Below are 14,387 nucleotides of genomic sequence, written 5' to 3'. Positions count from 1 at the left end.
GGAGAAAAAGGTTGTTTTCTCCTCTCTAAGGAGGCTGGAAGTGAAGTGAGGAGAGTAGTGATGAAAGTCAGTATGATTATGACAAAAAAAAGGTTTCAGCTATGACAGTTTTGCACCATTTCCTGGAGGGGGGCAGCCTCTTGATCCTTTTTAATATCCTTATTAGTCTCCAGTTCAAGAAGCGTGTGCGAGGACATGTTTAACTCCCACTGAAGTCAATGGTTCCTAAGCATATGCTCAAATTTTTTCACAAATCAGGACTTTAATCTGTTCCTTATGTACATTTAGGATTACAGAGAAGTCTTCTGTTTTTGAAGTTGCTGGAAACATCAGCTTGCTGATGGGTGGTGGGGGAAGGGAGCAGGACTCCATCACTTTCCAAAGTCTGCAACTTTCTTGTTTAAAATTTTTCTAATTTTGACCAGACAAGTATCTGTTTACCAATTTTTCAAAGTACTTTCAAGCCATCTATTAGATTCTGATGTGCGCTACAGAAATGTGAGTTGCTGACACAATAGCCTAATAGGATTGCATTAAAGTCACGAATGTTAAGGCTGGTGTCTCATTCCTCCCTCCCTCCCCCCCTTCTATAGATTTGATAGAATTCTTACAAAAAATCAAAGAGTTTTATCCCTCGCAAGGGGAAAGAAAAGTTGAGACAGAAGCTGTAAAACTGTCTCCATACTACACTGCAAATGCACCTCAGTTCTGGCATTTCGTGCTTTTGGCTATTTCAGTCCTGGAACTGAATCCTCTTCACTGAGCTGAATGGTTGTGCCAAACTTTATGGTGATATTTGTGATATGGGTAAATGCTCACTGGAGATTAGCCGGAAAGCAGCCAATCTTGTGATCTGGTCCTCATGTGAATTTATGCCTCCAGAGTTCAGATTTAATATCTTCTGTAATTTTACCTTGCATTCTATTTGCAGATAATACACTGAAAAATTCTAGATATTCAAAGTAACAGCAAAATTGCTAACCCCAAGAATCCAAAAGCTATCAGCAATATTTCTGTACCTTCTCTTTTCTTTCCCTGCTTACAGTGCCTCCAACCTTCCCAAACTGTTTTAGAAACACATTTAGGAATAAAGCAGCACACCAGAACCAAGTGCTGGTCCAACCAAATCCAGTGGTGTATCCCAGGTCCTCATTTCCTGTTATTTTAGATTCAATACACACACATGCGTGCACACACATAACAAACGTATATATGTGTCCATTATACCAATGAAATTGAATAAAAATGTTTTACTGTTTTACCACTTCTAGGATTTTTCTTACAGGAAACTAGAGTGAAAAGACAAATTGCCAGTGCTATTTAAAGAGTTTACAGGCCACATCAAAATGAGACTTTACTTTGAAGCATGTTCCTTCTGGCAAAAATAATTATTACCTAAAATTTTGGAATTAAATATTGCCTTTTAAGGAAGCCAAACTCTTTTCTTTTTTTCACACAGTTAGTTTAGTTCTCCCTCTTATACAAGGATTTTTAATTTATATATATTTTTTTTTAATACTGGGTACATCACTGGCATGAAATATTAACCACTGGCATTGCAGTCCCTGGGTCACATCTGATTTCTGCTACAGTCATTTACAGAATCTGCTCTGTGCACCCTTATGAAATTAAAATCTCAAGAAAAAAAGAGAGAACATGAAGCATCTCTTCTATTTATTGTTGTTAGCTCTCAGTTAATCAAAGTATGTTCCTACTAAAAAAACTGATGATTGGGGACCAAGGATATAATGACAGAATGTTAATTCTGGACATTTTTTTCATGAATGTAAGCTGTACCAGCAAAAGAGAGGAGTGTGAATAGACAGGGGAAGAACATGCTTAGGACAGTACAAAGAAAAGATTTATGCAGATAACCCTGGATGGGATAAGAGAACAGATGCACTGTCTGGAGTTGTGCAAAGCTTTTTGGAGAAATAAGAGTTTAGTTCTAAGTGGATAAACTGGTATCAGAAGAAGGATTCTAGGAAAGGAATTTGAGAGGGGTATGAATAAAAGGTAGGATCATTTGATTACTTTGGGATATTTTTGGTGGGGACAGAGCAGGAATCAAAAGACCACTGTGGCAGAAAAACTGGATTTGATTTCTGCTGAGTGGTCTAATAGTCATTTGCAAAAAATCTGAAAATAAGTAGGAAAAAGAGAGGATTAAAAAAAAAAAAACAAAAAACTACCAAACTCAAGGGGCAAATTATCCATAGCTCTTACCCTATTCAAAACAAGAAGGAGAATGTGGTTCCATCCTGTACTGAGGAAATCAAGAACAGCGCTGTTTTGCTCCTGTAAAAAAGTACTTTGTGATGGTCCCCAGGTCTGGTTTGTGAGCATTTTTCCTACATCTGTGCATTCTTGCTCTCGAAGGAGAAGAAATGCTGTCCTCCTTTACAAAGAAACCAGCTTTATTTGCACAAAGCTACCTCCTAGGTTTTGTGGAGATCAGAAGGCATTAAATGTAATGGCAGTGAGAGTACAAGGGAAGACTAGCGAAACCTCTTTTTTCCTGCTTGTTGTGCAGTACACTACAAGCATTTCTTGGCACTGATGCAGTCCACCTTTTCCCAAAGTTGCAAAAACGCACTTGCAGAGGTATTCAGGGACCGTGTCCCCCCAGATAAACCACGAACAAACAAGGCTCCGTGCACATTCACATGAATGCCTCAGTTAAGAGCATTTCTTGCATTTCTAGTTCAGTGTGGATCTCAACTTTGCCTTTTGAAGGAAGTCTGCTGATACGTTAACAAGCTCCTTTTACTTAATAGGCCAGCAACAACATACAGCCAGACTCCACTATACGGGTAGCATCAAGCTTTCCACTTATCTACATAATCAAGTCACCATATGTTTCAAGGTAAACGTGGATGCAGCTTTAATGTGTGTGTGTGTGAATTAAGACTACCAATTAGCTGTGGAAACACGCCTGAAAAACACAAAGCAAGACAGTCTCCATAAATAATATTTTTATGGTATCTACCCATATGTTTTGTAACTACAAACATGTCTTAGCCTGACATCATCGAGCTGAAGGAGTCAATGACTTAGAAGCAATCAATATGCCGGTGCTTAAGTTTTTTAATATTATACTGTTAATTCCAACATAACTACATACAGTAAATTAAGCTTAGAGCATCACTACGCATATTTATACATTTATCATAAGGGACTCAGCCTGGTAAAGTGTTGGGGAACTTGTGTGGGAGGGGAGGAAATGGCATTCATGGGAACTGTGAAAGACTGGGCCGTTCTGTAAGTTATAGCTCATGAAACGTACTTCAGAATGCCTGGACACATTTAGCTCCTGTGCTTGAAACACGCAATCTCTATCCAAAAACAAAAGTGTTTGTTTGGGTGTCATGTCTGGCAAAGCTCTCCTGATATGTTTGCAAATACAAAACCATTAAATTGCTGATATTTCACATGCCAGCAGACTGCAAACTCTACTGACGCCTTCTCTACATGGCTAAATTTCAGTTTGGAACCAGTCGAATAAAGATAGCTTTATAGGGTTCAAATACCGTTAGATTTCTGTATTAAAGTAATAAAGACGTTAGCCTCATAAAGTTGCAGCAATGTATAAAGTGTAAGAAACAAGGAGGTCAGAACAAGTGGAGGAAAAAATTAAAATACAAAGCTGAACCAAACCTACAGGGAAGTTTGACTGCTCTTTTCCTCATAATTTAAACCAATCCAAAACATTTCTGCCCCAATCTTTAGATTTTTCTCCTGTGTTTGTCTGTATTATTTTTTTAAATTTGAAGTAGTTCCATTTTCTACTTTTAATAATAATATATTACTTCAAAGATAACAAATAGATATACTAACAGTATAGACAGATACTCGCCTTATTGGCGCGATAATTGAATATCATGTAAATAATGTAAATTTAAGCAGTAATAATACAAGAAAAGATAACGTTACAGTTTCAAGTCACCTCATGGACGGCTGCTAATGAGGTCTCCTATTTTCATCTGACTGCTCTGCTGATCATTCTGCGTTGCCTAACAAAGTAACATTACCTAACAGTACAGTTGTATTTAGCTGATCACTGCAGTTCTTCAAGTTACTTTAGATTAATATCTAATGGAAATCTGGAAAAAGAGTGGTATTTTTTGTTTTGCAATAAAACAGGCATTCTTTCTGCAAGAATAAATGGAAACTGAAAAGACGTACAGGAATACACTCATTCAGAAAACAGATCTGTTAAAAAAAAGAAGAGAGCAGGAGGGAAGAGAGGGCAAGGAGAGTGCCGAGGCTGAGGCTGTCAGTATGCATTGTTGCAATGTCCTCAGGAACGCAGAAAGCTTTGCACACAGCTGGTGCTTGAGGTCATTGTGGTACTCTCAAAACAAGAGTATAAGAAAAGAATTGGGGAAAAAAAAAAAAAAAAAAAATGCTTACAGTACTCTGTCATTTTTAAGTGAATCACAGTAATTTCAAAGTGCAAAAGGCTTGCAGTGCTCTTGGTTCTCCCTAAATCCCACACAAGGTGAGCATGCTGATCACCTTGCAGACTAGTACTAGATTTTAAACTCTACTTCACAAAATACCAATTTGAAAGGAGTGAACAAGCCTTATTCTGCATTAGACTGCTCTTTTCTTCTGACAGAAAATACTGTCAGCTGTTGTAAGCAAAAGGATTTACAGTGCATCTTCGAGTAGTCGACATCACCGCAACCATACGGGTTTCCATTCACATCATTGTTACCAGCTCAGTGTACCGAGGCCTCAAAATATCTGTCATCTTACAGTTTATTAAAGCATCTGACTCCAGTTCTTTTCACTAAAACAGCTGATATTTCTGTGATTTTAGGAGCTATTTAGTCACTGTTTCTATCATTCTGTTCATAGTTTAAAAAAAAAAAATTTAACAATAGGATTTGCTTGTCCACAAGTAAAAGGATGGGGTCTGTAGCACTTCCAAAGAAAATGAAAGGCTTGAAGAGCAACCAAGACACCCACATGCCCAATGAGCCACACTTGTGTTTCAGAACCCCCCATTCCAACGAAGTCACTGCACATACTCTCCATACTTTGCAGACTTCTAGGATATGCCACTTTTCCCATGGCAGGTAGAAAACCCCACAGTTCTCTCCATTCCCTTCAAGGCTACGCTGTTGCTTCACATGTGTCCAACAGATTTTTAGTATCTATTTTTAGAAGGGCCAAAGTAGGAAACTGTTGTGGGGTCTTTTTTCCACTTGGTAAATTTAAGCTACTTATGCCCCCAATTCAACAAAATGTATAAACATCCACTTAACTTCAGATGTGCTCATATCAAAGTAATGCAACTACTGATGCTTGATATGAAGCCCTGGCTCCAGTCAGGAGTTAACTTCCACTTCAGCATACCCAGGTTTCCATTCATCTCCTAACATCCAAAATTACACATACTGTCATCATTTAGGATCACAGCCAAATTAAAACTCACAATGGTGGCAAAGGACTCTGAAGTGCATCTAACACAATTTATGTAAAGCAGCATTTGTTTGAACTTTCTCACTAAAAAATAAAAATAAAAAATAAAAAAATAAAAAAAAAAACCAGCTATTATAGATCTGAGAGAATGCAAAAGGAAGAAGGACTTCTTTTAAAAGCTTGCAGTAATCTGTTTCAGTTTTGGTTTTTCATATCCCATTTGCTATAAAATAATGCTCAGTCAACCAATTTTTCTCAAGTTCAAGGAAGAAATTAAAAAAAGAAAAAACTAAAGAGAAAAAGAAGGCAGCAAAAGAAAGAGAGAGAGAGACAGAGAGAAAGAGAGAGAGAAGAGAGAGAGAAGAGAGAGAAAGATTACTTGGCTTCCAGTTAAGGTTTCATAATGCACTAGATTTTATTGGTTTAGTAAAACTATGCTCTTCCATAATACATGAAAGATTTGCCTTATTCCTTTGAGACTTGTTTCTTCTGTTGTTTGGTCAATTATTTTGTTTTTTCCATTTGTTGAAAAGAAAGATAAAAGGAAACATAGGTTCAAGTATGAAATAATTTCTCCTTCAAAAGAATGTTAAGTTTTTGTGTATGTTTTCTTCTGTTCACGCATTGTAATTACCCTTTGCTCTACTGCTGCAAGGCTTGTTTGGCGTAGGTAATTTTAAATGTAAAGTTCAGCTGTTGTTTTATCTAGGTAATTAGCAGGAGGCTCAAGTAACTGCAGACAGCATAGTATTGAATGATTACATAAATCGTTATACAACAAAATGCTAACTACTAAATGTGATTTCTGATTGTTCCTTTAATGTATAAATTGTGTGCCTATTTAGTAATATGCATAACTTCCAGTTGAGTAACCTACCTCTAAAAGTATTTGTAAAATCCAGGAATCTATAAAATCCAGGAATCTATATGGAAAATAAACTCATGCTATTGTCTCCTGTAGGCCCAAGATCTCAAAATGAAGGAAATCCTCTCTCATCTACAATGAATACTGCACATTTAATATTCACGTTTTAACATTAGTAGAATTTTGACAGTCTAAATTGTCTATTTACAATGTTTATTAGAACACTTAAGAAGCAGATCCTCATGTAATGGCACCAAACCGTCTACTGTTTTAACACATTATATAAATGATTTTTTTCCACTTTGCATAACTCATTGAATGTGAGGATATAACAGTGTAACTGTGTTAGCGATATTCCAGACATATATATAATTCCAGACTGACCAATGTTGCTGTGATTTAAATTTAACTTTTTATCTACTAAAACGTCATTTCAAATGGATATGGGCTAGGTGAACATCTCACAGGATACAGATTTTTGATATGTATTACTAAATAATGACAGCACACATTTTTTCCACATCTAAGACCCAAGGGAACAGTCCTTCTTCAAATGAATGTTCCTTCACTGCGCTCTTTGTTGTCCATGGAAGCACAGCAGATCACAAAAAGCATAAGCACAACCATGGCTATCTGGTCTGCCTCCTTTGCCCAAGCTAAGCTACATTCACAGTAAGAACACACGTCTTAAAATCTGGCCCTATCAAAAATCAGTGGGAGTTCTGTCATCAGTTTCTTCCAGGTGAAATTTCACTGAACACATATGTTTATAAATCATTTATTTTAATAACATTTTTTGGTGATTCAAATGCTTCAAATACATACAAGTGTGGACTACACACATGTACCACCGTCACATTTGGCTATTTTTGAATTCAAACTTTCATCAAATCCAATTCAAAAGCAGCCATCAAGTCACCGGAGACCCCAGGCACAAAGCTTAGAGGTCTAAATGACTTCTTGTTGCATGTGCCTATGCAGCCAGAAGCAAAGGTGATATCAGTGCCTGCTGAGTAGTGGGCAAAAGATTTTCTGTGATGTGGCTATGCCCCATGCTGCTCATAGCTCATACCCTGCCACCAGTAGTGCTTGAGAAATGGTGATGCAGATCTGGAAGCCTTTAAAGTCTCCTAAAAAAGCACGCGCGCACTCACACAAAGCTTTTCATTTAATAAGAGCTTATAGCATTTTGCAAATGGAAGGAGGGTACTGGCACTGCCATTGTATGGACTAGGAACACAGGCATAAAATAAATGAGTGGGGCACAAGCTCAAAACAGATCCTAAGGCTGGGTTCGGTGCCCAGCTGTGCTCTGATGTAATGAAGTAGCCTTGAGCACTGTTTATCAAACTTCTCTAACACCACACTATTTTAGTTACGACCCTTATTAGCGACATATGCAAGTATTTATATTTAAAAAATATGATTTTCCCTTCACGTCCTTTCAAGTTGCATTCTTAAGAGTATTAGAACAAGGACACACAATAGCATGAAAAAAAAAAAAAAAAGACTGAACCCAACTACACTAAAACTGCATTTTATCGCTGGATTTCAACTTTGCTCTTTCTGGTAGATGAAAGCAGACTTATTTCACTTCCCTTCTGGAGACTAGCAAAACTGGTTGGATAAAGTTCATTCCAATACTGAAAGAAACATGCTACAGCGACCGCTATACTGTGATGTAACATTGTCTTTGCTGGAAGCAATAACGCTATGAGCAATATCAGATTATTAGCAGACAGCAGCAAAGATAATGTCACCTTCCCTTAAATTTCAAGGCACAGAACCCAGTCCTACTCTTGAGAATTTCAAAGGTACCGCACATCGAGTCATCCTATCACCGGAGAATGAACATTTACGAATGGCAAACTCTACGCAGATTAAAAGGCTCAATTAAAAACTACTTATTAAATAACCAGCATATCTGAAAAGGCAATAAGTCTGAGAGCAAACAAAAACAAAAGTCCGGAATCTGATCACTTACTGTGCAAAATACTAGAGAAGCTACGCTAAATATGTCAGGTTAAATTTTGCCCGAGGCTGCTAAAACCAATGAAATTAAAATTCACTTTATGTATATAAAGCAGGATTAGCAATGCTCAAACTATCCTAGTATTTCATCAATCAATATTTGGAAGAATTATAAAGCATTGCTTTTTCCCTATCATACTACATTTGTTTAAAAAATAAAGGATAACTACAGTCACAATTTCTTGAGTAAGTTTTACTGAAATTTGCAGTTCTCCTGCCAGGCTGCTCCGATCTTTAATCCACACGTGTCCATATCTCTTTCTGCAATTTGATTCTAGCACCACGTTTCTAACTCATCCAGACCCCTTGTGACTTCGCTTTGAAGACTGGATCCTTGATAGCGCTTAATACCAAATAATAAAAGAATAACATGAAGTTACATTTCTGTGCCAAAAGTTTCAGACCAGAGTAACAGAGTCAACCTCCAATGGCTTAAAAAACCTCCAGAGCTTAAAGAGTTGCACTGGAGTCAACAGACCTTCTCACAAAAACATTTGTGCTCCAGAGAACAACTACATTGAGACCTCAATGCTTATATGGGTGGGGGAAGTGTAAATCGTACTGAATAATACAAGTAAATAGCCAGAAATACATACTTATTGCTGTCCTGACACAATTAGTTTTAGGCAATGGGAAAAAGGGTTGGTTTTTTTTTTTTCAAATTTACCAGTAAAATAGTGTTTGAAATGTTTACAGATCTAAAAATTTGAAGATTGTATTTCTCGAGAACGTGAATGTACAGCAATTTTCGTAAGGTAAATGATTGAGCAAGTACCCCATAGCGTAACCCAATGTTTGCTAATTAATTAGTCTTACCCTTTTTCTCCTAAGATCATTATTACTGTCCACCACATTTGGAACTTGCTTCATTTATGAAATCTACAATGTCTTTTCGATTGTTGTTGTTTTCCTGTACAATGGTAAGCAACGCTTTGATAATGGATACCAAACAAATTAACTCTTTTCAGAAAAACTGTGCTTTATTATATATTTTTCCTGCTTCCGTTTACAACCATGTTGAAAAGCACAGACACATTGATGAATCAGTTACACAGTTCTTTTTGACTACAAGTGTTTAGCTCATTTTTCTTACTGATGTGTTTCAGAAACCAATCAGAAGTCCTCAAAACCAATGATTTCACAGTATTTACAATCATTTATCAAAATGACCTGCTTTCAAACAAGTGCATATGATTTATGGTATTTAGTTGTGTTTAAAATAAATTCTCTGGAGATGTTACTTTTACTGCATGCTTGTTGAGAATAGGTAGGTTATAAAAGATGTTAAGGCACTGGAGAAAAGAGTACTGTTTTCTTTTTGCATGATTTCTCAATGAACAAAACCCAGCAGAACAGCCACTGAAACGCTGGATTCCTGAGATGTTTTTGTAGGTTTAACAGTAGTGTTTCTATATGACATTATTCTAAATGCAGTAAAAATGTGAATGGACATTATTACCTGCTAGCCTTCCACTGGAAAATTATGCCACATAGAAACATTTTTCCACGTCAAATTAAGAATAAAAAAATTAAAAATATTTTAAAAAAAGACTTCTCATATCTGGAGGTGTGTTTAATTACGTTAAACTTTCATTCACTAGAATCGAATTTCCTATTAACATATATATCTATATATCTATCATAATTCCATGTTTGAGCAGTAGCAATGCCTAGAAGAGCTTCTTTAGTAGGACTCACGCTCCCCTAAACTTTGCAGCTCAGTACTGAATTTTAGGTTTTCTTAAGATACGTTCACTTTCTTTTTGCATTTCTCAGTAAAGTCAGTTTTCACTTCTACGTAGGTTTTTCTCCTGAGCAAAGTTTTAACAAATCTGGGACTGAACTAAGCCAACTGACACAATCACAGTAGTAATTTTTTATATGATATGTACTGTATCTTCTCAGAAACAAAACCTACTCAATAAAAAAAAAAAAAAAACAGAAAGAAAATGGCCTTAAAAGTCACAAGCAGCTAATGAGAAGGGAAGAAATTAAAATAATAATAATAAATCAAAATATACCATACAGAACAACTCACAACACAAAGCAAGAAAGAGCTCCAAAAATATGTTTTTCATACACTCAACATGGTTTTCATCTGCACCTCATTAGCACACAGATAATCCTGACCATTAGTGCGCTTTAAAATAAGTGAATTTACTTGCAACCTATCCTCAGTTTTATTATCGCCACTTTCCTCCACCATCCTCACCATAAGCACAGCTGAGCTAGGAGGGCTGCAGACGGCAATACTCACTGCAGAAATCTTGTGTCTATAGACCTGAGGGCATCCCTCCAGCTTGCCTGCACATCTACTGAGTCACTGCTGGGCCTATGCAGGTTGAAAGGAATGTCCTCAGATAGTGAGAGTGACTGCAGAACACAGAGACACTGACAACTGTACTGTGCATGAGTCGATGGCTAAGCAAGCAGTGTTTCCCAGACCTCTATAACAAGAACAGTTGGCAGTGCCACCCTGTCCTTTAGCAGCCGAGTCAATAGCTTCTAAGGGTATTTCTAAAACCTGCGTTAGGCAGAAGAGAACTGTAAATCAGGCAGATTACATGGAAATACTATCAAAGCACATTTCACCTGGCTTTCTGCTTCCAAACAAAAGTGTAACAAAGCGTAGCACAAACAGTGGCTCTCTCCTTCCATTCCTCTGCAAGATGTGAATTTCAGAGAAAAAGAGCAAGCACAGGAACAAGCACACGGCCCACTGCCCAATATTTTGCCTGCCTTCTGGAGTTCCTTCTTAATTGAAAGAATTACCCTCCTGCCATTATAACAAGTAAGCAAAAATGGGCACTGCTTCTGGTAAAGAAGATACTTCTTTGGAGTATCTACACGGCTAAGCAACAATTACTAGTTTGGGAGATAAATGACACAAGTACCACTGACGTTTCACTTTCTTGTAACTATCAAACTCGGTTTTATGAATCATCGTTACTGATCTGGTAACGCAGGGATGAAAGCAGTGCAGTGCAAGGAAGGGGTGGCCTAAGGTTAATGCACATCTGACGTACGAAACAGCTTCAGCGCTCAAGAAAACACAGAACATTCTGTGGCTTTATGCGATATGCTTCAGAGCAGGAAATATATCTGTAAATAAGCAGGAGCATTAATAATTGTCTCAGAATACTGGCAGTGAAACTTAAACAGTCTCTCTTTACTTCTTAGTTATTTACTATAAGGATTTTATACAAACGCCTATTGAAGTGGTTCCAAGTGTGATGAATCTGTCACCAAAAATTGGGAAGGGGGGGATAAAATGCTTTAAAGCATGGCCATTTGTTTAAAAAAGCAGATTAATGAGAAATAAAGGGAGTGATTTTTAATTTAATGAGAGGCAATTATGGATTACAGATATAGAAATGCAGCAAGTTAACAACAGTTCCTTCTGCCATACCTTAGGATGGCATTAAGTAGCATCAGAGTTTAGGATTAATAAAGGGGTGGGGTTAAATGGTTGTCCAAAATTCTGGCTTTTCCTGAGGAAAGACCAAAGACATTGCAGCTACCCAGCTGCTGTCAGAAGGTGCCTATTTTCAGTTCTATAAGTTCCTCATTGAGTGAATGGACAAAATGCTTTCTTCCTCTGAGAGAGGAGGGGGCAACCAGCAGTTACCTGCTTTGGTCTTTTGAAAGTCTCAGAAAGTGATGTGTGGAGCACAGCGCGATAGTGTAAGCACAGCCGCAACTCAAGGCTCCCACCCGTGTCCACTAAATCCAACGGAAGGCTCCAGTCCCTTCAGGATACAATCTGTGACATTCCTCAGTGGGTTTTTTTTGTTGTTTTTTTTTTTTTTTTTTTTTTGGTTTGCATCGCAAAATTAAATAAACAGAAAGCAATACAGATACTTCCCTGACAGTGAAAGGGACCCATTTCCTTTTTTCGCTTCAGCTTTAAGTACGCTGACAAATACAAGAAATCCTTACACCAACAGGACAGGCATCCAATTATTTTTCAGTAGTAACAGGGACTCAAATTGTAGCACTTCTACCTCACAAAAATCTGACAATTCCTTTTGTTTCATAAAGTACAAGGAAGATGCATCGATGGAATTCACCACCGCTGTTTGACAAAGTACAGCTTTCATTCTTGGAAGACTTTTCAGCCCGGCTACATAAGATAAAACTCAACTAAGCCTATCCTGAATGACAAATAAAAATAATTTACTAATGTAATGATGGTATCCTTCAGGGTCATTTTCCTAAATGGTTCCAATCGCTCACTACTCTACCGAGCCAACAACATTCTGACTGCAAGAGGTCACGGTTTCAATTGGGAACTCCACAGCTATGTGGAAAAGCCTTTCACTTTCTCTTCCTTGATAACAAACAATTTACGACGCCTGCTCTGGAGCTCTCGGAGCACCGCGTCCTCCTTTCCAAGTGCCCACTGCCCCCTCGCTGCATCCCTGACGGCCCTTTGGTTTGCGTGTGCCATCTTTGCATCGCCTGCACCACACGCCTTTAGTCAGAGCTGCCCTTGCTAGGCTCCGCCGGTTTAAGCAGAAATTATGTCAGGGCTTTTGTGAGCCCAGAGCTCCCAAATCACCCTCCTAAAATAACCGCGGCTCTGTATGTTTTTCTGCTCATCTATAAGCAAGAGTTGTGGTGTTGTGAAAAGTCAGACAGCTCCTTCCTTCCCTCTGCCCCCGGCACCAGCAATTTTCTAAAGCTCTTATTCACCCGTTTGGCTGACGGACCCCAGCTTTTGCCCCTTCCCGAGGACTGAGCGGCACGCATATCCAGATCCTACACACAGGGTGCAAAAGGCTCGGAACGGCCCGAGCAGCCCCACGCTGCGATCTCCCTCCGCAGTGCCGCAATGCCGCAGCCCGCGGGCAGGGCGGGGGCACCGAGCGCGTCCTGTCCCCAACTTTGGGGCAGAGGTGGCGGATCGACAAGGGGGAGGGGGACGCGGAGCCAGATCCTAAAATCCTCACCGAAACTATGAACAGCTCTCACCCCGTCGGATGGAAACTTTCCTCCCGCCGCCGCCACCTTCACTACTTCATGCGCTATCACGTGCTGGATTTTTCCTTTTTATTTCTCCCCCCCGTGGCCCTAATAAAGTTGCCCTTAATGACGGACATCCCGAGAACGCGGCCGAGGGCAGCCCCGTGGCAGCCCCGCGGCGAAAACAGCCGAGCCGGGCCGGGCCGGGCCGGGCTGGGACAGCCGGGACCCGGCAGCGCAGCTCCCCGGTACCCTCCGCCCGGGTTCCCACCCCTCAGGGAAAGCCGTCGTTACCTGAGCTGTCGCTTTTCCTCTTGCCGGACCTCTTCTCCGTTTCCACCGGGGACAGAGCCTGCCTGCCATAGTCCCCCGGCGCACACGCTGCCCCCGTAGGGGTGGTAGTGCCCAGGCTGGAGGAGTTCGAACACAGCACGGGGGGGCTGCTGCCCAGCTCTGGGGGTCCTCCTGAGTCCGGCTGGAGGCAGAGGCTGTGCCTGGCCGCGGCGGGAGGAGACGACATCTGAGGGATGTGCCAGTTCGTCTGCAAAGCCTGGTGCTGCTGTTGCTGGTGGTGGTGGTGGTGATGGTGGTGATGATGGTGGTGCCCCCTATGATGCTGGCTGGCAAACATGCCCTCCTCATTGGGGTATCCCGTTATTATGCAAGAGGAAGAAGAAGAAGACAGATCGGGGTAGGACATGTGGTCGGATCTTCCATGCAGGGCAAGAGAAGACTGGGAGAAAGGGTGCAAGCTCTGCGCGGTGGCATGGGGGCTGCGCAGGCAGCCAAAGAGTGTGTGATCCATGGCATGCAAGTCTCAGGTTCCAGGCAGGAGAGCTTAGGAAGGATCCAACTTCACCACCCTTTGTCAACTTTCACTGTAAACAGATCGGGGCTGGGATTTTTTTTTCCAAAACGGCAACGACAGACTTTGCAGCAAGCAACTGAGCTCAGATAATCCAGGTCTTTAGCCCTAGCGGCCAGTCTCCGCTGCATAAACACTCGGACCTAGATGAGCCTTTCTCAGAGCTGCTCAGATGTCAAGAAGTGGGAGAGCTTGAAGCCAATAGAAGGTGGTCCCAGAGAACTGCTTGAA

General features: G+C 40.0%; 1 protein-coding gene across 1 annotated transcript in view; it reads right to left on the bottom strand.

Annotated features, from left to right (window-relative positions):
• The window catches only part of MEOX2 (mesenchyme homeobox 2), a gene marked incomplete at both ends in the record, with an annotated part of 51,480 nt that extends 37,384 nt beyond the window's left edge, over window positions 1–14,096 (bottom strand). The window contains one exon of the mRNA XM_079538055.1: window positions 13,586–14,096. Coding sequence (XP_079394181.1) covers window positions 13,586–14,096 — 511 coding nt within the window. The remainder of the gene's footprint in view (window positions 1–13,585) is intronic.
• Between the last annotated feature and the right edge of the window lie 291 nt (window positions 14,097–14,387).

The sequence above is a fragment of the Tetrao urogallus genome (assembly GCF_951394365.1).
Source record: "Tetrao urogallus genome assembly, chromosome: 7".
Classification (NCBI taxonomy): domain Eukaryota; kingdom Metazoa; phylum Chordata; class Aves; order Galliformes; family Phasianidae; genus Tetrao; species Tetrao urogallus.
This window is presented reverse-complemented; position numbering and strand designations above follow the sequence as displayed.